Source organism: Perna viridis, chromosome 9 (genome assembly GCF_037379345.1).
Source record: "Perna viridis isolate PV_CMFRI_1.1 ecotype Kerala chromosome 9, ASM3737934v1, whole genome shotgun sequence".
Taxonomy (NCBI): domain Eukaryota; kingdom Metazoa; phylum Mollusca; class Bivalvia; order Mytilida; family Mytilidae; genus Perna; species Perna viridis.
Window position 1 is genome coordinate 44,872,826 of NC_142453.1, and position 26,322 is coordinate 44,899,147.

Genomic DNA, 26,322 nt, shown 5'->3' on the forward strand with positions numbered 1-26,322 from the left:
AGCATGTATATAATCACTGTGCATAGTTTGAATAATATTGCTTAAGTACATTTTGAGTTACAGATTACACACTGTGAAGACTTATTAATGTGACGGGCATCAGGAAAGGCGTGCGGAGTTGAGCGGCTACTAGTCCTGTTGTCACATGTAAAACTTCTTAATCAGACCAGAAACATTAATATATGCGATTTAAATGACTCTGATCAGACTAATAATAAATTATTGATAAATTCTTTGAAATGCCTTTTTTGTGTCTTAATTTAAAAAAAAAACGGTTGGGCCATAACCCCCAAAATTATAACCAAACTTTCTGATTTTGTTTGAAACCTTGTTATAAAATTTAAAAAACAGATATTAAAGTTATCGCATGAAAACCAAGTGTCATCCTGATATTATGCGACCGCAACTTTTCCTCAAACAATAATTGCGCATTAAATTTTTCTTAGAGTATCGAAAGTCCCACACAGGACCAGATTCTAAATTCGCGTATTCAAAGTTGAAGTGTCTAGAAGTAATACTGTTATCTTTAACATCTCACCTACTACTTTATCGGGACCAGTCTCTAAGGAACAACTTTCGAGTTTGGTAAGTCTACTGAATAATCATCGTTAATTCTCAGTGAACGAACTCCGTATTCAGCGAAGACAAAGTCAAGTTGATTTGGAAATCTCATAAGACGTCTCCACGCAACGTCGACCCAGTGGAAACTTGTAGGCCTTTTCTATAGATCATACATCATTATCTACCATGGTTTTCAAGACACATGTAAAACGAATGTCGTTTTTTTCCCTTTTAATTGCTCTAATTAGGACAAGTCATACAACTTCAATCGACAACAACTGGTTGAGCTAGAAGGTTATGTTAAATTTAAGTATCTCTTAGACTAAGAGACTAACCCCAAAAAACTAAAATTACCCTGTGTTTTAAAGCTACGAAGAGCAGCCATTTTTTGCAGAATCGAAACCATGGACATGCCATTTTAACTTAATGCCTTAAGAAACATTTACATGTATGCCGAGTATGGACACACCACGTAAGCTTGATAAAACTCTTAAATTCATTAGTGGCATGATTGAGATGTAATATTTGACCCAGGAATAAAATTTGACAAGAATAGCCGTGGCCCATTTGGTACAATTTCAAAGAGATTCATTCACTTTCTCTCCTTATTAAAATATTTGTTTCTGGCCATTCACTGCTTGTCAGTTCAAGTCACAACACCCAAAGTCAGTCCAAGTGGTTCTTTTGTAGTAAGGCACCTCATTTATAGTCAAGTTATTGTCCTTTCATCATATAATTGCTTAATTCTGGCCTATAATTAATAAACAATTCAAGTAATAACCCTCAATCCCAGCCTTCGTTTGGAGGTGTGGCACCCTATGGTACAATTACAACGAGATTCATTCACTCATAGATAAGCAATAGTTTGGAGTGTACACCATGAAAAAGCTTATTTTAAGCCTCTTATTCTTATCTCAACTCATACGTTATGCCAGAGATTGCCGTAAACTACACAGGCTTTTTGTATCGTGTTAGACTTCTTACAATTAGTCTTCTGGAACAGGGTTATGTTGCTACAAGATTGAAGTCATCACTACAAAAGTTTCATGGTAGTCATCATGAACTCATAGATCGTTATAGTGTATCCATCTGCACCATGAAAACTGATTTGTTCAATGTGTAATAGTTTAACTTTTCTCTTTCGTCTACCTTGGAATGGACTTTTTATGAACAACTTGGCGGGTGTTTCTAGAAAAGCAGAGGACGCTTACTCTACCAGTGCACCTGGTCCATGCTCACAGTTTTCAGTGGAGTCTGAGTAGCTCATTTATTTTTGTTAGTTTGTATGTATTATTTTGGTTATTTCATGTTCTTTGTTGTGTGTGTCTGTTTTCTATGTCTGGTTTTGTCCCTGAATTAGTCATTTCTATGTCTGGTTTTGTCCCTGAATTACAGTCATTTGATTTCCTCTAGAATCTAGGTTCAGTTGATTACTCTACACAGCTGGAGTCTGATAGCCCCAAAAGTCAATTTCAGCTTTCTTTCTATAGTAGGTCTACTTTCACAATTTCAAAGAGATTTGTTCATAATTAATCAAGTTATTGTCCCATGAATATATTTGTTTCTGGCCCCTTATTCCTTAATGCTTCAAGACACAACCCCCAAAATAAATCACAGGCTACCTTTTCGTATAATTTCATTAGAGCTTTACACTTTTACTTAAGTTACTGTCTGGACACGAAGTGTCTATGGACAATGACGACAACGACGACAAAGACGTTGATAAGGACAACAGAATGATACCATTGTACAACTACAATTATTTCGCAGTCGTATAAAAAATACACAAACAAATATGACAAAAACTTTGTAATCAGAAAGATTTCTTTATTGTTTGGACTCGTTAACTTAACACATAAAAAATGTCAATCAACACTAGAAAGTTCCTATGACATTAATGATGTCCATGAGTGGACTCGAATTCATAACCATCCGGTAAAGCATTGGTTTCTGGACAGTAGAACAAATTCCTGTTTCCATCTCTCCAGGGAAAAGCCTGAAATGTAAAGTGAACAGTGATATGAAGAACACAAGCAGATGATGTGAATTTTTGGTCTGACCCTACACCAGGTAAACCTTAAATGTCACCCTATCCCAGCTGACCTCTAGAGTAACCCTATCGCAGGTGACCTTTAGTGTTACCCTACCCAAGGTGACCTCTAGTGTTACCTTACCCTTAATCAATAGTATACTCAATGAACTACACAAGTTGTTGTTGTTGTTGTAACATGCTTTACCTACATTGTGCACTGAGCTTAGATGATGATGTAAAGTTTTTCATGTTTCTGATTCCAAGATGATCACATACTGTTTTAAAGTTATACCTTGTTTCTGATTCTAAGATGATCGGATACTGTTTTAAAGTTTTACCCTGTTTCTGATTCTAAGATGATCGGATACTGTTTTAAAGTTTTACCTTGTTTCTGATTCTAAGATGATCATATGGCTTGAATTCTGGTCTAGATTCATCTTCAGGATTAACTACGAAGACGTAAAATGTAACCAAAGGAAAGAGTGGTAAAAAGACGAAATAGCTGATTCTGGCCCATAATTTTTCTGAATCTGAAATAAAGAATTAAAATTTAAACATCTTCATACAAAATATGAACCACCAATTCAAATGGTACAGAGAATAAGACAATATATAATTAACAGCAATGCAAAAGCACTTGATGTAACTCTCCAGCTAAGAAAAAAAACCTGTACATGTATTTATTTTAAAAAAATGATGTAAAAATCAGATATTGCACATACATGTATTTTTTATTGTATACATTCAAATCCATTCAATGTAATTCCTATTAATTTGTTTCCATTAAACTCAAAAGGAAATAAAACAAAAAATCCAATAAATTCAATTTTTTTTAAGAACTTGACCTACATGTATCTGTGAGGTCACAGAGTTGTCAAAATCTTTTTCATGTTGACCACACAATGGGTCCTACCAACATTGACAATTGGTAGGATTCATCAAATTCTTACCAGACCCACTTTATTCTATGATTTATACTTTATAAATAATACTAATCACTGATTACAGCTAGTTAGATAGACCAGTTCCAATTTCAATACAAATTTAGGTAGGCTAGTGAGTAATTTAAATTGCTCTTTCGGTAGAAATCTATCTGCCCTACATTATACCAACTGTTCTTACTCAACTACCACAGAACACCTGTGTGCTCTTTTGGACACTGTCTTCTATAGTTTGAATAGCTGTCAATTATGAAGGTGAATGGCAAATTTAAAGGTTAAGGCAGCTATTCAAAATTAAAAGACAGTGTCCAAAAGATCACACAGATGTTCTGTGGTAGTTCGAAAGTAGGACACATTGGTATTATGTAGAGCAGATTTCTACTAAGCTATTTAAATCACTCACTAAGCTAGCTAGATTTGTATTAAAATTGGAACTGGTATATTTCAACTAGCTGTAAGTTTTCAAAAAGTTTTATTTTGTTTTAGTACTAATGTAATACATTTTTTCCAGTTACACATGTAATTAAATTCAGTGTTGAGATAAAACATACTACTCATATCATGACTGAAACAATCTCTGAAAAATTTCGCCCCAAAGACACAAGATTCATAATAAGATAATTGTTACTCTGTTGATTGTACTTATCTCAAAATACACATTTACATGTATTTCATTTTTTATTAAGTTTAGTCCCTCACAATTTTCAGTGACTGCAACATTAATTATTTTATCCAAAAAATTCACGATCAAAATTTTATGGGACAAAATGCTTTTGGAATAAAGTAGCATATTGTTGACATTTGCAATACAAACTTCTGGCTTTCCTTCTACATTCAAATCAGGGGTAACAGTAAAAAATCACAGTCTAAGTAAACAAATAAATGTTTGTAACTTCGGTCTGTGTAACCAACTGGACCAAACTCCTATGAAAACAACAACCAGACATCTGGTCAGGGAAAAAATTTCGGTAGCAGGTTGATCCCTCCCCATACTTTTCCGTCCCAAGGTTTTTTCTGTCCCTTCTAATAATTATATTGTATAAATTTTTGGGCATAAAATTTAGTGTCATATACCGAAACTTGTTCTTTACAATAAATTTTATTTATGACTACTATCATCACACTTTCAAGGTAGGTATCTTAATTCCTAACTATGAAATGAAGAAACTATAAGGTTTTGTATATTTATTCAGAGAAAAAGACATGGTTTGCAGTCTGTTACATTTACATATGTATATGTTCACATAAATCTTGATTAAAAACCAGTAAATGGAAAACAATAACCCTTTAATGATAAAAAATAAAATTAAATTGACGAATTACCTTTCATTTTGTAATGTAATCATTATATATTACTCTAAACTGTACTCAATTAGGTCTATTACTAATTATATTTTATGAGCTATAATGCATTCATTTTTATATTGTAAAATTTAAGAAAAGACATACAGAAAAGGATAAGATAGTTTATTTTCAATATTTATCCTTAATATTTTAATTGTATTAATTCCTAACGCATAATGCAAGATTATGATTGGGGACGGATTGACATGAAATGGAAATTTCTACCAGACCTAGTGCCCTATTTGTCCTACGGTCCAATCTGTCCAAGGAATTTCCACAACTCTGAGCTCAATGAGTAAGTGACAAACTTATTTGCGATAAATGTATGATAAAATATGCTAGACTACTGTCATTTCAAAGCCTCCTGCCAAGGCCGCCATACATGTAACTTAATATTAAGCTTCATCAAAATCAGTTAAATGGTTTATCAACCAATAAGTTGACTAAACAATTGAATAGATTCATTCATAAGGGATATTGTTATGATATTGTTGTCAAATGGTCCTTTGTTTGTGCATTTGTGCAACTTATAATCAGTTTCTTTATTTCTGTTTTAACAAAGGACTCAGTCCTTTTTTAACTATTTTTAGGTAGGGCTGCAATGATACACCTGAATCACGAAAGATACGTATTGCAATTATGTGGACAAATGACGATATGTATCACGATACATATTGTGAGTAAAATGTCACCATATTACTGATTTGAAATCAGAGGGTGGTGGTCAGTTCCATGGCCGGTTTCCAATTTATCGATTGAGGCTGCTCACATGAAAAAAATAAATAAATAAAACAGAACACAAGTTTCACACATAGTGTAAAAAAAACATTATTTTTTTTCCAAATTCAATATCTAACGATGTACATGGATAAATGTTTTAATAAATGATACAGCACGTTATTGTACATTCTAAAAAAAATCAATATCGTCAGTATTGTACGTAAGCAGCCTCAACTGTATTGTGTATTGTATCATTCGGCAAAATACCACGATATATATCATGGTATGGTATATCATTAAACCAGTCCCTGAACAGTTGGTGCAAGTGTAGATCGTGGTACGGTATATCACTGAACCAGTCCCTGAACAGTTGGTGCAAGTGTAGACAAAATATTAGTTTTTGACACACTAAGGCGTAGGGACTTACAATTCATTATGGACACAAAAAATGGTTTGGACACTACTGCACAAAATTTGAAATTCAATCATAAGTTTTCAAAATCAGACCAAAAAAAAAAAAAACAAAAAAAGAAGTTCATTTTTGGGGTGTGGTGCCTGAGATATAAGAGATATCCAAATCTGATTGAATAAGGCAGGCAGGGATTTTCATATGAAATCCAATTAAAAAAATATGGATATTGGACCAAAAATAAATTGAATTTTTGGGTGTTGCCCAATTGACACCTTATAGTAGAGTTTGCCAATCTTATTAGTGATGTCATATTCACTAATTTGCATATCATTCAGTGTCAAATTGATTGACAAATAAACAACTAAATAAACAATTGACAATTTCGAATTCATGATTAGAATCCCAATTTTCAAAGCTTTATAACTTTATTTTATATCCAATTTTAGTTCTATAAAATGTCTCATTTAGATAAAAAATATGTTTTGTATGGGAATTTATAATTCTTTTACTTGAAAAATTAATATTTAATGATATTCACATGTAAACCTCTGTTTTCATATAAAATTATTTAAAAAATTTTATGCTCATTTTAATAGTCAAATTACTGAATATTTATTTAAAAATTCCATGGATAAAGAGTTTTATTGGCAGTGTAGGGAACAAAAAGAATTTTTCAATTATCTTAAAAAATGAAAAAGTTATGATATAAAACTGATGCCCTATGCCACTCAAAGATTTTTTGCCAACCAAAACAAAATCACAGGTAAGTGATGACATCACAAAGAACTCTCCTATAACTTGAAAATCCTAAACCTATAATTTGAATGCATCAAATCTGTTTAATACATTTGTTTACCAGAATTAAATAAGGAACACAATAAAAAAAAAAGAGACTTATAAAAATAGGAAGAAAAATATTCTACTTGGGTTTTATTAACCCTAATTCTGGTATGGTCTAAAATGTGTAACACGTACCTGTACCCATACAAACTTTTCCCCGTACCCAAATAGTATTTTGCCAATTTCTTCATTATTACTTCTTGTTTCCAGCTGAAAGTTGGTACACATTTACAAAATGACATGATGGTTAGGCTAGAATTAATGACTTTTAAAATGTTTGTTGAAAAAAATGATTTGATTTGATTTTCCGTTTTCAAAAGGTTTGAATTTTGACATTAGAACATCATAATATTATCAAAATTTTCATTGACGATAAATTAAAATTGCATCAGACTCTGTTTATGAGACTGTTTTTTTCATTCTGGATAAGGCTGTATCCATTCTTTGCTGGTATGGTGATTGACGCTAGGTACAGTGCGGAATTCAATCTCAATCACTTCTTTTTTAAAACAATATCAAATCTTTCAAAACCTTATCCAGAGTCTTAATACAAAGTTTTAACCTCTTAATGATTTTAGAAAAACAAATTTCGGACAGGACAGAGAAAAATAGTCAATAAATAGTTGGGTACTGTAACTTCCGGTTACACATTTTAGAACTTTTGACTTCAGAAAACCAATCAATCATGAAATACCAGAAATATATACCTCATTTTCTTGATGATAAATGAATTGAAACAGACTTTTCCAGATCTCATACAATTTTCAGTTCTTAACATACCATATTAAAGATGAATATTTTACCAAAATATCATTTGGGTACAGGGAAAAGTTGTTACGGGTACGAGCTACACATTTTAAACCCTTCCCCTTATTCTAAAACAGTAGGGGCCACAAATCCCTAATTAAATAGTAACTTTCCTTTAGTGGTTAGTAAAATTATTTCAAAATTTTAATAATTGTCAACTACAACTAGTTATCACACTAACCCCCGAGCAGCAATATTTCAGCTAAATTCAGGTGATGAACATGAAAGGATGACAAAATGAACATGAAATGATGATGATGAAATTAGAAAAGGGATGGGACACAAGGATTGTAAGGTCGTCAAATTTGATTGCCACAAGATAAAAAGAAGGGATGGGTAGGGTCGGAGCACAAAGGATCCTACTCCTATCGAATACCACAGCAGGGTTCTTTAACATGCGAGGAACGTGGCATCTTTTCCAACACTGTGCATGGAAATGTAGAGTCCATGGATAACAACTGTGCCATGATATTATACAACCACAAATTTTTATGGTTGTATAAAAAGGAGGAGGGTTGTGATCAAGCCTAAGTACTTTAACCCTGCCACATTTTCAGCACCTGTCCCAAGTAAAAAACATTCTGGCCTCAGTATGTCTTGTTTCGTTATCACTTTCTGTATACTTTTTTGTGGAGTAAATGCAGTGAATGAAATTAGCAGTAGACTTACGGACGGAGTGTGTAATATCGAGCAAGTCTATAATGAAATTGGCTCAATTTCCTTTGAAATGTACAGTACAGTCTCTATAAAATTATGAAGGGTCTATATTGACAAAAAATTAAGTTGCTAACACTGTAAGCGTAAAAGTACATGAGGGCATCTATTTGCTCATAGTGACAAAGTTTCGCTAAGTGAATGTTTACTTGGTACCAGTGCCTGTATAATTCGGAAACAATTTTGGATTTCACAAATTGAATGACCTCTATAATTTGACTTTTAATACCAATCTGACTAACTTCACTAAGTCATAATTATTGCCTTTTAATACCAATCTGACTATGTCGTAATTACAACAGGCTGCTGTATGCATTGTAGGATCAGCATGCTACAATGTCTGCATTAAAGAACAAACCTTCATTAAGTACGAACCAAAATCAATAGAAAACGTGATTAAATTAATGGAACTTGGAAGTAAATAATTTCGACCTTGAGGAGAAAGGCTTAAAATGATTACTTATTTCCTGTTCAGTGTTAGGAGCAATCTTAAACTTCATATTGACGAAAGATTCTGGAGTGTTTTTGACTTCTATGCCTGTGGACTGCCATCTCCTTTGTAAACATCGTGAAAAAGTTCCTGCCCGGCTGAGACCTCTGCTGAAGGTTGAGAGCGCCATGATCGTTGGTGGGCTGGAGGCAAGTGTTGATGTCTGAACGTGGTATTGTATTCCATCCGTCCCAGGCTCAATTCGTTCCTACCAGGTTGTATTTTTATAACTCCGCTTAGCCCGGAAATTTAAAATAGATTACACCTAATATTTTGTCTATAGATTTCCAACAAGATACACGATAGTTTATTAAATCACAGTGTCCAAAATTGAGCAGTAAAATGATACATTTTTAAGTTCATGGTAATATTCTTCACAAAGCAAGGAAAGGTCAATACTTACCTTTTAAGTTGACTAAACCATTAAATAGGCTTATTCGTAAAAAATATAGTTATGATGCTGTTGTCAAATCGTTAAAGATAGCATTTTTTATTAAATCTGTCATTACACATTCTGTTTGTAAATCGTGATCGACCGAATTCTAAAAATACATTACCACTGTTTCACTCTACAAGGTTTCCAGCTCGTATCACCATATAATGCACGATTTGGGGTATATTTACCAACACCCATAAAGAAACGCATTGCTCTATTGTCAGCTGTAGTAATACATGAAAATTCTCTCCAGTCCTATATTGAGGCATCGTATTCAACGACAGACATCACCATAGTTTCAAAAAGTTTTGTAAAAATAGAATAACCAAAGCCGCTATTTTCTTTATATCTAGATATCAATGAACCCATTATTGAATATATTAAACACAATAATGAGCACTCATTTATCCGCAACGGAACTAATGTGGACAATGAACATGCTAACTATGTGATCCATGTCTGCATTGACAAGACAAGATTTTATTGATAGCCTCATAAACAGTAGGTGTACAAGAGGAAAAAACAAACAAACAAATAAACAAACAAACAAACAAACAAACAAACAAACAAACACAAACATGTACATAAGTAAGCCAAATATACAGAACAGTCAATATCCTAAAATATATGAATACAAAAAATTCACATTTATATTTTAACACATTCACTTTCATGTGATATTAGCAATTTTTCATAAAAGAGCAGACACTCTTTTGTATAATTGAACATCACAGATTAGACAATAATCCGCCAAATATCATAATCATATTCGGGTGATCTGAATAGCAATCTGGGATGTAAGGAGATCTTAATTACATAACCGTTGGATTATTGGGTGCAGGACGTTTCGTAACCTAGTCGTTTTGTACCAGGTCGTTTCATACCTCAGTTGAGACGTTTCGTACCTAGGTAAATTTCAAACTGGGATGTTTCGTACCTGGGTTATATCACACAGAGTCGTTTAATACCTATTGTTTAACATACAGCATTGTTATTTTTAGAGGGTCCTTATGGATTACTACGTTAATGTTCGCTCCGTCACAGTTATTTTCTGTCAAATTATCTCTTACCTTTAAGATTCATCTAAATGATTTGAAAAATATGACCGTAGCCAGTGCAGTTTGAAAACTTTTAAAGGTTAGCTGATATATTAAAGCAAAATGGATTTTATGTTTCAGACAATAGAAATTATTTGTGTATTGCAATTCATTTTTTTTCGAAGTTACAAAAGTGGTCAAAATAAACAAAGTCGTGAAAAATCTGAAAGATATTCACCTCCGGTGTTGCCTGAAACATCATTGTCAAGCAATTTAATCATAAGCCGAAGCATTAGATTTGATAGTTTTTGTTCTTTTTGCATAGTTCTTGCCAAAAAGTGGAATTCTAACCAACTCTCCATATACCATAAAATTCGGAGTGCTGCTTCTCAGAATATTTTTTTTTTTTTTACAAAATTTAAGAATCACTTTTTCAATGTTTTGCATATTTTCAAAACCCCAGTTCTCATAGAAATACAAATGTATAACAGTATAGGTGATATCAAAGTATCAAATAACTTTAATTGTAAATTCATTGGCAGTGGAATGTTTCTTAGTTTCCTATAAAGATGAAACTTTACAAGAACTTTTTGGGCTTGATCTATTAGACGCTTTCTTGCAATATTGAAACTGCCGTTATAATGGAAAACCGTGTCTACATATGTATACGACTCTACTATTTCTATATTTTTGTTATATATTTGAAATTGAAAATGTTGATTACACTTTCTGTTACTGAAGACAACAACTTTTGTCTTTTCAGTATTAACTTGTAATTAACTTCCATTCGTTACAGTAATTAGCAAACACATACAATGCTGTTTTTTTTCTGACATTATAATTGTATCATCTGCATAAAGCATCACAAACACTTTTACATATACATCAAACATTTCAGAGCAAGAACCTTCTATCAAATCCAGATTTTGTACTTCATTGTCTTGCAAAAAGATTTCTAGATCATTGAAAAAATTGAGAACAAAAAGGCGACAAGTTTTCTCCTTGTCTTACACCAACTCAGCAGTTAAAAATGCAGGCAGTTTACCTTGATACCTGATACAAGACTTAATATTCTGATACATATTGAAAATAATTGAAAATATTTTCCCCGTAATATTTGATTTTTGGGCCTTTAGCACAGACTATTTCTGCAAACTTTGTCAAATGCCTTTTTATTCAAGTAAACAAATGTGCAAAATAGTTTTTTTTTTTACCTTATGAAAAATATATATCTAAAAGAGAGTGTAACACAAAAATGTAGAATAACCCTTTCGAAATCAAGTCTGTGATTTAGATAAAAGCTCAGTCTTCAAATGAGAAGGTATGTCTTTCATCAAAATTAAGTTTACTAATTTAGTGTAATTGATGTATAATTATTTGGATCCGATACCAAACCTTTGTTCTTATAAATAGGTACAATAATTCCTTGTGACCAAAGTTCTGGTACAATGCCTGTGTCGAATACCATAATAAAAATCTTTACAGGAAACGTGACACAAAAAATATAATTTTATAAATGTTTAAATTAAAAAAAAAACTATTGTATGTTTAGACACGACTGTAATAAACGTTTTCTCATCAGGTTAGTGCTGAATAAAGTTAGCGTTAGCTCCAAAACAGTGTTTTTAAGATATTCATTAAGAATATCATAAACTCCACAGGGTTTTCCATTTTTAAGATTTCTAATATTTTTAAATAACTATTTTGTCCTCAGTGATTGGACCAATAAGTAATTCGTTCAATTCACTTGGTAAGTTGTTAACGAAATTTTCAAAATCAATAGTTTCATTTTCATCTGTTTTCTTTCTCATTTAATTCTAGGAAAATTTCGTACAATGTATCTATAGAAATGTACATCTGAAATTAATGATTTAAAATCGACGGAACATCCTCTGATCTAGTAGCCGTGCAGTAAAACTCTGATTTATACCTTGGAGTAGTTCAGCGCAAAAGACCGCTTAGCTTCTATATCGGAAACATAGATGCCAGATCAACTAAAGCTGCCATTGTGAATTTTATTGAGAATAAAGGTGTAAAGGTATCCCACATCGCTATGTGCAATTGTCGGAACAATACACTTTCAGTCATATTGACTCGGATAAAGGCTCACAGCTTGAAAATGCTGACTTTTGGCCCCCAAATATCCGAATAAGACGTCGGTAATCGGAACTCCTCAAACTTTCTCGTTACACAAAAGTTTAACAGAAATGGCCGAGTAGTTCCGATTGAAGACGTTTGATGTCCGCTTACTGCGTATACTGGTACAATAGATGTATGATCGGGACCAGTATCAAGCAGGTTCAAACGACACAAATTGCTGATAGCGTGAACACATAATGAATAGAACAATATAAACTTAACTTATTCTAATTTCCATAATGGAACTGACTTTTCTTACTTGGAATGTATGGGGGTAATTTCATCTTCTCATAGTTTAAACAATCTTCTTGAAAAATTTAAGTGTGATGTAGTTATCTTGTCAGAACTCAGGCTAAGTGAAAGGTGTTGTTCGTTTCTTCAATCCCTTCATCCAAACTACAAATTGTGTATGACCGAGTTAAGATTTTTTGTTGGTAGCGGAAAATGTACTGTTCTTGTGGAGCGGGACATATGTTATTGAAACTGACCTCAGTAGACGTGTTCACGGGCTTGAAATTATAACTAACACTAACAGGGGTTCAGTAGTCGTGTTTGGTGTGTTTCTTCCGTCAGACAACTATTTTGATATGTACAGTAGCTGTGTTGAATATCTTAATTAACGACTTGTATCAGTACTGTTCTCATCAGGTTACAGTGATTTTTGCAAGAGATTTTAATGCAAAGGATCTAGCTACACTTTTACACCTAGACATTCCTCTGGACTATATATCTTAGTTCCTAAACCGTTTATTGACCGTGTCAGCACATGCATTGTACTAAATTATTAATGTAGACGCTGAGTTGGTATATTTACCTAACTTGTGCAAAGTCAACATTCCCGTTGACCGTTTCCATACATATTCACAACGAAAAACTTTCTTTGAAGAAAGCTATCTGTGACAATATCGTTAGTTATCCACTGAATGTAGACTGCAAGATTCGCTGTGCCATTATGAAGTGTGATGATACTGACAATTGTGACTCAATGGAAAAAAATCATGGAGTCCGGTCTTTTTACAAGATCTCTTGAACATTTATTACAAATACTCAAAGGCTTGGAAATTTGAATTTAGTGCATAAAAAAAACGATATTATGATATTTAGACGTAACAAGCAAATCTTGAGATTTCCGTTTCGTTGGACCTTTGGCAGTAGCGAAATAGACATTAAAATAACTAAAACTCATCTTGGTATAGTGCTCACGACTATGCTGAAATCAAACGAAGCAGTCACATCTACCGCGAAAGAGGCCGGCGATAATTCTACGGGATGTTTGGCGTATTGAGCTTTCAGAAAGATGTGAACCCTACTTTAAATTTTAAGCTGTATCGAGCCGTCGTAATTCCATTAGTTCTACATGGAGGTGAGCTATGGAGTGTTTTGTCATAACGAACGACATTCAGGCATAAAGAGCATTTTGACACACTTGTTTGAAACGCATCCAGGGTCTGCGGAACTGTACAAGATAAATAATGGTAGAAAGCCTGTTAGATTACAACGACATTTTGTATGAAATCGACATTAGATAGCTTCAATTCTTCCAAAAACTTACAAATGTGTGTAACCCTTCGAACGGAGACCGTCACATAATGTATATTCCTGTATAGGCTTTATAATTACCTGAATAGTAAAGAACATGCTTCATTTGGTTTTTATTCCTGACTGCTTTGTGCTCTGCCAGAAGTACGATCTCCTGAACAACATTGAAAATTATTAGAGACAAGACTTCTCCTACGAAGAGCCCATGGAAACGAGAAGTGAAACAGTATGTGATGATTTATGCGAACAAGCAAAATACAGTGATAGTGACTTTTCACGTTTTAGGAATATAGTGGTGAACAATAGTCAATTAATTGGTTGGCGTGCTGCTAAATCCACATCAGGAATGAACGATGCATTTTTTCTTGCAAAAACGGTTACATGTGTACCTAAATCTGACACTAAAACCTGTATAAAATGTGGATCAAGCTACACTGACACTATTGAACGCTTTGTTTTATTTTGTCGTAGTACTTCCATTCTCCTCGATGTGTTTTGGACTGACATTTTGAACTCTTTTGGAATACCCGTTTTTCTGTACCTCGATCCCAAATCTGACTATGTACATTAGTTGGCAATACCACGGACGTTGAAACCACAGTTGTCAATGAACATTCATCGTTCCAATTTACGAACCTATGTACTCAACTTTTAAGGAAAACTTCAGATTTATTTTTTGAATAATTTTGACATTGTTGACAATTGATTACTGATATCTGATTATTTTTTTCTACTCTTACTTTTATTTATTTGTTCATTTATCTATTTATTTACTTATTAAACTTTTTTAACCACAGCCAAACATGTAGGAATCATCTTAGTCTATGAGCATTAAATTTCATTCTCCTAAAAGTAATCAAAGGAAACAAGATTCTAGCGGAAATCAAAAGAATGTAATCCACGGATAAAGACCAGACATGGAAAACGGACAAACACAACACAGAACATAAAATAAATAAAATAATACACACAAAGCAACAAAAGTAAATGAGCGCCTCGGACTCCACTAATTCATCAACTTACGTGCTAATGATTTAAAAATGTTTTATTATTTCTTTATGCTATTCATGTTTCACTTATAAAAACGATTTGGATGTTTATCAATCTCTGTAAAAGAGGAATTAAAGTATGATAAAGATGATGATGGTAATGATGACCTAAAACTCTGATACATAGGACATTTCAAAACAAATGCATCTCATCTTCCATGTCATTTAATCTACAATAAACACACAGCCTGTTGTTTCTAGGAATAGCATAAAACGACCACTTATGACTACTTGATAATATTTTTCTTATAACTATCCTGTATTGGTTTACATAAATAATACTGTAGACAGAAATTCTGAACCATAAATTGGTAACTTTAAAATTTAGTTTTGCGTACCAGATATTTTCTACTTTTAATCAGGGTCTTCATTATATTATGTTAATATGCAGTCCCTGCTTTAATCTAAGCTAATCTGAAATGCAGGTGAAATACGTTAATGATGATTGTTTTTTTACGGTCTTCCCTATCCTTGCGGATCTCGCACGACCGCCCCTTAAGGGGATTCTGTTAGTATGTGTCTGTTAGTAGTTGGAGGTAGCGGAGCCTAGCCTTTTGGATACCTGACCGAAGAACTCAGTCAGGCTATGGTAGTACAATACAGTTAGGTCATTTCTGAATATTTGGTCTCATTTTGTTGAAATAAAGCTGTTTTGAGGCAGTCTGCACAGAAATTTCTAGTGTTTTGTCATAAAAAGTGCATATTTTTGAAATCCTTGGTGTGTGGAGGTTCAAGTCATTTATAAGTAATTCAGTGATTATTGTTATAAAATCCAATAGCCATGGTAACATACTGAAAAAAAACTATTACTGAGTTTTAGTACAAATCAGGGGTGCCTTGCCAAAACTAACAACCAATTACTATGTTTTATAAAATATCAGGCCCTAGACACTACCACAGGATGAAAGCATTCGTGGAGTAGTTGGAAAAAGAATAAAAATAATAAGACCCTTTTCGATTCATTCTCTCACAATTTTAGTTCCAAAAGTTCGTGCGAAATAAGGTATTTTGAAAATCAGCCATCAGATGCTGAGGAGAGAACCTAATACAGCAGGGGACTGAAACGTTCCGGATACCATTCTTCCTTTAAATTACACCTGTTTACCGTTTCATATATTACATCTGTCTATGTCTAAATGCTTAACTACATTTAAACAATACATCCACCAAATTTCAACTTTTAATTTTAAGTTTTACTAAATTTGATTGGGGTAACTTGGTGTGCGAAACAGTGCGCCTTAATAGTGCACATTATGTCCTACTAGCGGCTGGGCTGCGCTGTTGACGCTCAGGCATACTCTCAGATCCCACGTGGGTCCTAGAGCGTTTGGGAGTACGTCAATGTGTAGAGTGAAATACGTTAATATAAATTATACATATGTATGTATAGACCTATAATTGTAGGTATCTGATATATAAACACATATTACGTGACAATGTTGCCATTATAAGATTTTTAAAACATAATGGTTCTATTTTTAGCTGAGATCACAAGGTCTAAAAATTACACAGATCTTTACGTTGTTTGTATTCATTTTAAGTTTCAAGTTTAATAATTTTTACAGTGATTTTTAAAAAAAATAAAAACAAATCACACTTCTTTCATGAACAGGATAAATGACGCTTCTTGCATGGTTGAAAGAGAAAGATCATGTCGTCCAACAGTAAGGGACGAAAATTAAAAGGGACAAAAATATATTTATTTTATTGTAAATGAACACTTTAAACTTTAATTTATTGAAAGTAAACGATAATCACTTAGTAAATTAAAAAAAAATGAAATGAATTTATTTAAAATTTCTGGAAAAAACATTATAACACCGAATCTATTATAAATTGCATTTCGATTTCGGTTAACCATTTTGTCGACTTTAATGATCAGAGACACTCCTATCATTTATTTTCATTTCATTTCAGAAAACAACCCAGCTTCCGGTTTATGAAAGACGAAAATGTTATCCACCGGTTACAGAAACATTGGCTTCATGACAAAAGTTTGATCAAAATGCTGTCACGTAATGGGAAACAGCAATCAAAAGAATCCTCTGAGAAAAGCACAATCTGTTCCTGAATCACAGGTGCCCGATCTCATGTGATATTTCGAAGTTGGTCGCGCAAAGACGATTTTTCTTTTGTTTGCCCTGAAAATAAACTTTCTTATGCACTAAGCTATGTTTTAACCTCTTAAACTGCATTTCAAAATGGGATACCCTTATCATGATTTTCATACCTGTCAACAGTACATAAAGCACAAAGTATACCTTACCTGACCTCAGGATCAAAACCCCCTTCGAAGAGGAACCACAGTTACTCGACTGTTCAGCAGGTGCTAGTGTTCTGTACATTATTTCACATCCACCACCATTGATTTGACTCTGCACATTTGTACATTTATACATTAAAATCTCATCATCGTATAGAATTTTTTAGAAGTGCAATCCACATCAGGTTAAAAAGTACAAATATATATATATATATATATATAATTGCCACACACTCTGGCGGTCTATTAAAAACGGTTAAATTTAATGGTGTTGCTTATTTGAAAGTCTATAGGCCTTACCATATCTTCATACTTTAATATCTAGAAACTTATTTTAACAGTTTGTGTAACGCTAATTTTCATTTTAACATATTTCACTATCTAAAAATGTACTATTGAACTTATTATACTATAGGGTTATTGTATGAATACTGGTGAATATTATCACGAGCAGAATATTATATTGCACTTGCAAGGAACAACATTCACCAGTATGCATGCAATAACCCTTTTATTATATACAGTGTTCTAGCTAGCATTTGAAAATAGAGGGGCGCAGGGAAGAGGGCACTTTAATGCATAGTATGTTTTTTCTTTCAACAAAGAAGAGACATTGATTTTGTATGTTTGTGTTCAGTCGGTAATTTGTATTCTTATTGCTTACCTGCCAATTTTTGAAAATGAAGGTCGCATCATAATTTGCAAACTGAGTAAATTTGACTGCAAGATTAATTTATGCATGACACCCTTATTGTATTGAAAGACCTTTCTCAGGTGACCAACGGGTTTTAGAAATTTAACACATATTTTTAGAAAATTCATTACACAATCAGTTTTGATTTGATCAATTGATGTGTGAACAACATTTGTCATTATTCTTGCAGTGAAGCAACATATGAAGTACGAGGTGATAAGGGCATGTGATTCTTTACATTTACGACATACTATGAGGTGAAATGTTGCATGAAATGTTACAAATATTCAATATTGCTCCCATTAAATATCAAAATCTTAAGTTAGTAAAAAAATATTATTTCCTATAACTAGTGCAATTACAACTTATGGAAAATGTCCTTTACTGTTGAAGATATAGAAAATTTTTAAAATATTGAAATTATAAGGGAGATAACTGACATCTTGACTAAACAAACATGTGCAACATGCAATTGTTTACACCGGTAGTTATACAAAATTTAGACCTGTTAACATAAAAATATTTGTAAAATTAGTTGTGCAGTAGAAATTAATTATTAACCAATGATAGGCTGTCCATAAAATTGTTATAGATCCAATTACCTGAGGGTTAATTATGACAGGATGTAGTTAATGAAGGTGACACTTCTTAACTGGCTTGGGGTAATTTGTTAACATGTGTGGAAATCTTAAAGTGCCATTCAGATAACTGTAATTGGGCACTAAAGGGGTACTCATCAGGGACAGAGGGGCGCGGTGCCCCTCCATTTTGCCCTAGCTAGGACACTGATATAGTAATAAATATTTCAGTTAACATTATACTAATTTGTTGAATATAATGCATTTAACAACGTTGTATGTGTTTTATTGCACAAGTTCAAATATAATGCATAATAAATATATGAACTAGTGCAATATGAATTTATGAATGTTTGATATATTGCAGTAAAATTGAAAGGAATGCATTTTTTGTTTGTATTATTTGAAAGAAAAATGGAATCACAATAACTGTCACCAAACACAGAAATATGTTGACCCATATAAAGAGGTCATTGCCATTTTTATAACAACCTGTCAATATCCTGTTCAGCGGTTTTTTTAGCAGACGACAACAGTGCAATAAATTTGAAAACGTATTCGGAACGTCTCCGAATTTTTCCAGATATGAATAAAAGTTTGTGTGCAAATACCGGGATATATTGCATGCTTTGTTTTCTATTGATTTGAATAGGAAAATATTTATTACTATACAATAAACTCTTTTATTAGAAAAATTTAAAAAATTCTAAAATGTAAAATTTTAAAAAGTTTAAAATTCAGGTTTTCATTGATCATTAAATGTAAAAATGAAATAAAATTTAAAATCATTGCTATGGGAACAAATTTTGCCTTGCTGCTTATTGACCTATTTCTTCACTCTTATGAGACTGACTTTATAGCTGATTAGATCAGAAGAAGGAACATTGTTTCACCAGATCATTTGTTTAGGTTTCAGTTTCTGCTATATACCTGTAGATGACATATGGTCTTTAAACAATCTTAGTTTTCAGGAATTTTATACAGCACATCTACCCCCAAAAATTGAGATAAAGGACAGTACAGACACTATGAAGTCAGCCTCATATCTTAACTTATTCTTAGAGATCTATGAGAAAAGAAAACTCATGATGAAACAATATAAAAAATGTAATGACTTTCAATTCTGCATTATCAACTTTCATTTCATCTGTACCTGCATATGAAGTTTTCATATTACAACTCCTGTTAAGTCAGAGCTTGCTAAAAACCTACGTGGACTATTTGTACCATCATACTTCTAACAATAAGGTTTCTTGAACAGGTGTTGCTATAAGATTAAAGTCCTCACCACAAAAGTTTTATGGTTGTCATCATGAATTCTTAAACTATATTTAAGTGTTACATGTTAAATGGTATATAGTACATTGTAAATGTACTTGTTAGTTATTTTTTAGTTTGATAAATTAGGTTTAGTCTCTCTATAATTTGAAATGATTCTATATTTGCATGTTCAAAATGTAATTGATATGAGTTAGTAAACAAATTTTTGTGATGTCCGACCTATTAACCTACACATACTGTTAATTAATGCATACATTTGTTTTGTAGTTTTAATCATATATGTTATTGCTAATTTACTGATTTTAAGAAAAATCCACAATTGCTACATTAAAAAAATTCGTATTAATGGAAATTTAAATGATTTCCATTCAAAATTTGCAAGTCAGCCAAAGTTTTCACAATAAAAACATCACATTAATTTTTGAATGTACTATGTTTAATTTGACTTATAACTATTAACAAAAGTAACAAAGAGCAAAATTGATTAAAAATCTTCAGTAGAGATTACCTCTTCTTTCAGTTTTTACATGAAACAAACCCTGATTTTGTTAGAAGCAAGACAAGAGCATCTGCTCGTCTCAATAGAGGAAAATCTCATGAACAGTTGGAGACATCTTTACCAGATAAACCTAAGTGGAATAATGTACCATTAGTGGAAGCCTTATTCTTACCAGATTTTCCTGTCAGAGGAGATTTTAAAGACCAAGAGTTTGAGGTTTGAAACATACAGGATTGTAACAGCACATGCTATACATACATACACATCATTATACACATGTTGCATGCAGTAGAGGTTGATACGCCAAAGTAACACACAAGGTAGATATGTCACACGAGACATGTTTTAGGGTGATATATTTTCTGAGTGTGTTACTAGGTGTATCAACTTCTACTGCAGGCAGTACATATTATGTTATACCAAATACCCTTTTTAATACTTCACACTTTTATGCACATGTGCATAATCTTTAGGAAACTCAAGTGTAATTGTGGCAATACCTCATATATAGTGAATGTCTAAATTGAATATAATTTACAAGTATTTTAACATTTATATAAATATTGAACAATAGCAAAATAACAAAAATTAACACTTCCACTATCCATTTTTTTAATTAAAGTCATCTTAAATGAAACTGAAGAAGTTGCTCATACGAACAAGGAAAGGCATTTCCAGTTAAGAGGGAGATATATCCTGTTGCAGATGATATATCACACTATCATTTTTTAGGGAGTTGAGTTAAAAAGGAATAGAACAAAATGACACATTATGTTTATCCAATAGAAGTTTGTGATTTTTGTATGAAGTATGAAATTAACATATATATGTAAGGCATATATAACATTAACATGTTGTACATATCAGTATCAATATCTGTGTTAGAAATAAATATCTAATGAGTAAATGACTGGAAAATATCCAACATCTCTAGAAAAAACTTTTTTTATTTTTTTTGATTGAAGAAAAGGTGGGAGTAGACAAAGAGTTAATTACTTAAGGTTTGAAGGATGATGTTGTTAATATATTGAAAGTTGAGTCCAAAGGTGATTAGGATCATAACTTAAGGTCCAAAGGTGATTAGGATCATAACTTAAGTGAAATGAGGAAATCACTGTATTATAGGTCCAAAGGCGAGTAGGGTCATAACTTAAGGTCCAAAGGTGATTAGGATCATAACTTAAGGTCCAAAGGTGATTAGGATCATAACTTAAATGTCCAAAGGTGATTAGGCTCATAACTTAATGTCCAAAGGTGATTAGGATCACAACTTAAGTGAAATGAGGAAACCACTGTATTATAGGTCCAAAGGTGATTAGGGTCATAACTTAAGGTCCAAAGGTGATTAGGATCATAACTTAAGGTCCAAAGGTGATTAGGATCATAACTTAATGTCCAAAGGTGATTAGGATCACAACTTAAGTGAAATGAGGAAACCACTGTATTATAGGTCCAAAGGTGATTAGGGTCATAACTTAAGGTCCAAAGGCGAGTAGGGTCATAACTTAAGGTCAGGGCGATTAGGATCATAACTTAATGTCCAAAGGTGATTAGGATCATAACTTAATGTCCATAGGTGATTAGTTTGTTTGTTTTGTTTGTTGGGGTTTAACGTCCGAGCAGCAATATTTCAGCTATATTCAGAGGATGAACATGAAATGGATAATAAAATGAACATGAAATGATGATGAAATGAAAAAGGGATGGGACACAAGGACAATGGGGTCGACAAATTTTGATTACCACTGGAAATAGGGAGAGGTGGGTAGGGTCGGGCAATTTAGCCTACTGTGGCGAAGCCCTATGGTTTCTACTCCGGGAGAATACCACAGTAGGGTTCTTTAACGTGCGAGGAACGTGGCATATTTCCCAACACGGTGCACCACTATGGTTTGCGGTCAGGTTTTCCGTATTATAGCCTGACAACCCCAGCATGTAACACGCCAGGGGTACCCCATTCCACTACCTGGGGCACACATCCCAGTTGCTTTGTGGGCAGAGCACCCTAGCCCCCGGCTAGGGTTCTGAGCACTATTTAGTCGCCTTTTACGACAAGCTTAGCGCTGCTGCAGGCCTATTCTTTTAACACCCAGACCTGCATGGGGACCAAAGGTGATTAGGATCACAACTTAAGTGAAATGAGGAAACCACTGTATTATAGGTCCAAAGGTGATTAGGGTCATAACTTAAGGTCCAAAGGCGATTAGGATCATAACTTAAGGTCCAAAGGTGATTAGGATCATAACTTAATGTCCAAAGGTGATTAGGATCATAACTTAAGTGAAATGAGGAAGCCACTGTATTATAGTTCCAAAGGTGATTAGGCTCATAACTTAAGGTCCAAAGGTGATTTGGATCATAACTTAAGGTTCAAAGGTAATTAGGATCATAAATTAAGGTCCGAAGGTGATTAGGATCATAACTTAAGTGAAATGAGGAACCACTGTATTATAGGTCCAAAGGTGATTGGGGTCATAACTTAATGTCCAAAGGTGATTAGGATCATAACTTAAGTGAAATGAGGAAACCACTGTATTATAGGTCCAAAGGTGATTAGGGTCATAACTTAAGGTCCAAATGTGATTAAGATCATAACTTAAGGTTCAAAGGTGATTAGGATCATAAATTAAGGTCCAAAGGTGATTAGGATCATAAATTAAGGTCCAAAGGTGATTAGGATCATAACTTAAGTGAAATGAGGAAACCACTGTATTATAGGTCCAAAGGTGATTAGGCTCATAACTTAAGGTCCAAAGGTGATTAGGATCATAACTTAAGTGAAATGAGGAAATCACTGTATTATAGGTCCAAAGGCGAGTAGGGTCATAACTTAAGGTCCAAAGGTGATTAGGATCATAACTTCAGTGAAATGAGGAAATCACTGTATTATAGTGTATGATTTGGTTGTATAATCAAAGACTTTACCTTTTCTGTATATTGTATATTGTTTGTGTGGTCATGTGTACTTTTTCTAATTAAAGATTGTGGATGTGATAGCTAAAGGTGCCTATGGTAACGTGTACTTAGTCAGAAGAGAAGATGAGAAACATAACTATGCAGTAAAGGTAATTCAAATGTTTCCTTTTTTTTTAAATATCTTAGATGTCTGTTAATTTCTTAACAAACTAATTATACATTCATTGTAACAAACTCTGTTATTACTTTTTTTATCTGTCTCACACAAGTTAGAAGTTAGAATACTATGACACTGATATGCTGATAATATCTAACAGTATCCAGGGAGTGAGTCAGAGAGTGACTCAAGTTATGTTATATACATAATTGTACATGTCATATAAATGATTCTATTTATAGGTTTTGGGTAAAACCCAGATAATTGTAGAGAATGCTATTCAGCAGTGTAAGGATGAAGCTGCTATACAGGTATTCTATTGTAACTCTGCTAAATATACATATATCTGACTCATATCTTTGTATACTATCAGAACAACTGGCACAAAAAACCCCAAAAAACTCTTAATCAAACTTCATGACAAACCCTGTGATATTATTCTGATTGTATTTTTTTCCATTTATCTGTAGTAGTAATGGAGTAAGGATGTGGAAAATGTCCTTCAGTGGCACAAGACAGCCACCTAAATATTCCTTGACAAATAAGCAGTCACAAGACAGCCACTCAAGTATTCCTAGACAAATAAGTGGTCACAAGACAGCTACCCAAGTTTTCCTAGACAAATAATTGGTCACAAGACAGCTACCCAAGTATTCCTAGACAATTAAGTAGTCACAAGACAGCTAGCCAAGTTTTCCTAGACAAATAATTGGTCACAAGACAGCAATCCAAGTATTCTTGGACAAATAAGTGGTCACATAACATCCACCCAAGTATTCCTAAACAAATAAGTGGGAATAAGACAGCCACCAAGTATTCCTAGACAATTAAGTAGTCACAAGACAGCTACCCAAGTTTTCCTAGACAAATAATTGGTCACAAGACAGCTACCCAAGTACTCCTAGACAAATAAGTGGTCACAAGACAGAAACCCAAGTATTCCTGGACAAATAAGTTGGAACAAGACATCCACCCAAGTATTCTTGGACAAATAAGTCGGAACAAGACATCCACTCAAGTATTCCTGGACAAATAAGTGGTCACATAACATCCACCCAAGTATTTGTAGACAAATAAGTGGGAACAAGACATCCACCCAAGTATTCCTGGACAAATAAGTGGTGACATAACTGCCACCCAAGTATTCCTGGACAAATAAGTTGGAACAAGACATCCACCCAAGTATTCCTGGACGAATAAGTGGTCACATGACATCCACCCAAGTATTCCTGGAAAAATAAATAGTCACATGAAAGCCATCCAGGTATTCCTGGACAAATAAGTGGTGACATAACTGCCACCCAAGTATTCCTGGACAAATAAGTTGGAACAAGACATCCACCCAAGTATTCCTGGACGAATAAGTGGTCACATGACATCCACCCAAGTATTCCTGGACAAATAAATAGTCACATGAAAGCCATCCAGGTATTCCTAGACTAATAAGTGGTCACATAACATCCACCCAAGTATTCCTAGACAAATAAGTGGTTACATCACAGCAACCCAAGTATTCCTAGACAAATAAGTTGGAACAAGATATCCACCCAAGTATTCCTGGACGAATAAGTGGTCACATGACATCCACCCAAGTATTCCTGGACAAATAGTCACATGAAAGCCATCCAGGTATTCCTAGACAAATAAGTGGTCTCATAACATCCACCCAAGTATTCCTAGACAAATAAGTGGTCACATCACAGCAACCCAAGTATTCCTAGACAAATAAGTTGGAACAAGATATCCACCCAAGTATTCTTTGACAAATAAGTGGTCATATGACAGCCACCCAAGTATTAGACTATTGAGGAAACATTGATTTATTCAATTTGATATCAAGAATGAAAAATGTCATATCAATAATGAGGGCACTTGTTTGTCCCTTTATAAGTATATGTTGGAAATAATTTTTTTGTTTATAGTTCATTATAGGATTGAACAGCTATTTTGGGTTGTTCATGCGTATTTGAACGGATCTACGAGGTACCAAACTCAGTGAATGGCCAAAGGCCATTCATGTAATGTTTGGGAGTGGAGAGATCTGTTCATACATGCATGAATGACCGAAAATAGCTGTTCAATCCTTATAATTCTATCCAACAGTCAAAGTTACCCTCTGAAAGCCCCTGTTGGTTATATTGATATACTGTTTATGTGTACGCTTCAATACACACACATTCCTTTGCACACATATGGGAGCGTGGACAAATATTTACACATAATCGACTGCACAACGATGGTGAAGGGGGCATGGATGAAGTGATAGTTGGCATTGAAAAATACGAGATGTAAACAATTCAACAGGAATATAATTATTAAAGGAAGAAGGAAAATTACAACAAGGTGTTTTCAAGGGTTCAGTCAGACTCAGTTATAAGTTTCTTTCCCCAAGCTGAAAATTATTCTCTGTAAACAAACTTGACAGGTAAAATCATTATGCATGTAATAAACTATTCTTATGGCTATATTATGCCGTTCAGTTCGTTGCCACACTCTTTCGAACTACAAGGATGCCATATTGGTTTCAAGTTTACTGACATTCATGCATGTATGAACAATATGGCGAAGTTCATGTTATGTATGAACGATCTAGTGAAGTTCATGCATGTATGAACTTTCTGGCAACGACGTTCTTGACCAATAAAAAACGGCTATAAGCATGAAGAATCTCATGATTAGAATTATTCAGTAATCAAAAACTTCTCAGTAAATATGGCTATGTTTTTACCACATCTGTTTCAGGCAATGCTTGGTGACCATCCATTCATAGTAAAGCTGCATGAGTATTGGCAGTCGCGGAAGTTTTTGTATATAGGTAATACTTACTGGTAATGTTATAACTATAATGACAGAAACCCCTAATAAACAGCTAA

At 33.5% G+C, this 26,322-nt stretch overlaps 2 protein-coding genes across 2 annotated transcripts in view; one reads left to right on the forward strand and one right to left on the reverse strand.

The window, feature by feature from the left end:
* Positions 1-2,367: 2,367 nt before the first annotated feature.
* On the reverse strand, positions 2,368-9,027 carry LOC148608692 (cytochrome c oxidase subunit 6A1, mitochondrial-like). The gene is made up of 3 exons (XM_088545636.1): positions 8,832-9,027; positions 2,978-3,123; positions 2,368-2,557 (listed from the first exon to the last, which is right to left on the reverse strand). Exons 1-3 carry the CDS (start codon positions 8,989-8,991, stop codon positions 2,456-2,458), a joined length of 408 nt encoding a protein of 135 aa, XP_088401762.1. The 5' UTR covers positions 8,992-9,027; the 3' UTR covers positions 2,368-2,455.
* Positions 9,028-16,342: 7,315 nt separating this feature from the next.
* The window catches only part of LOC148608693 (ribosomal protein S6 kinase-related protein-like), a 42,587-nt gene continuing 32,607 nt past the window's right edge, over positions 16,343-26,322 (forward strand). Inside the window, exons 1-6 of the mRNA XM_088544466.1 lie at positions 16,343-16,461; positions 16,979-17,139; positions 20,398-20,592; positions 23,358-23,441; positions 23,692-23,760; positions 26,192-26,264. Coding sequence (XP_088400592.1) covers positions 17,080-17,139; positions 20,398-20,592; positions 23,358-23,441; positions 23,692-23,760; positions 26,192-26,264 — 481 coding nt within the window. The 5' untranslated portion in view covers positions 16,343-16,461; positions 16,979-17,079. The remainder of the gene's footprint in view (positions 16,462-16,978; positions 17,140-20,397; positions 20,593-23,357; positions 23,442-23,691; positions 23,761-26,191; positions 26,265-26,322) is intronic.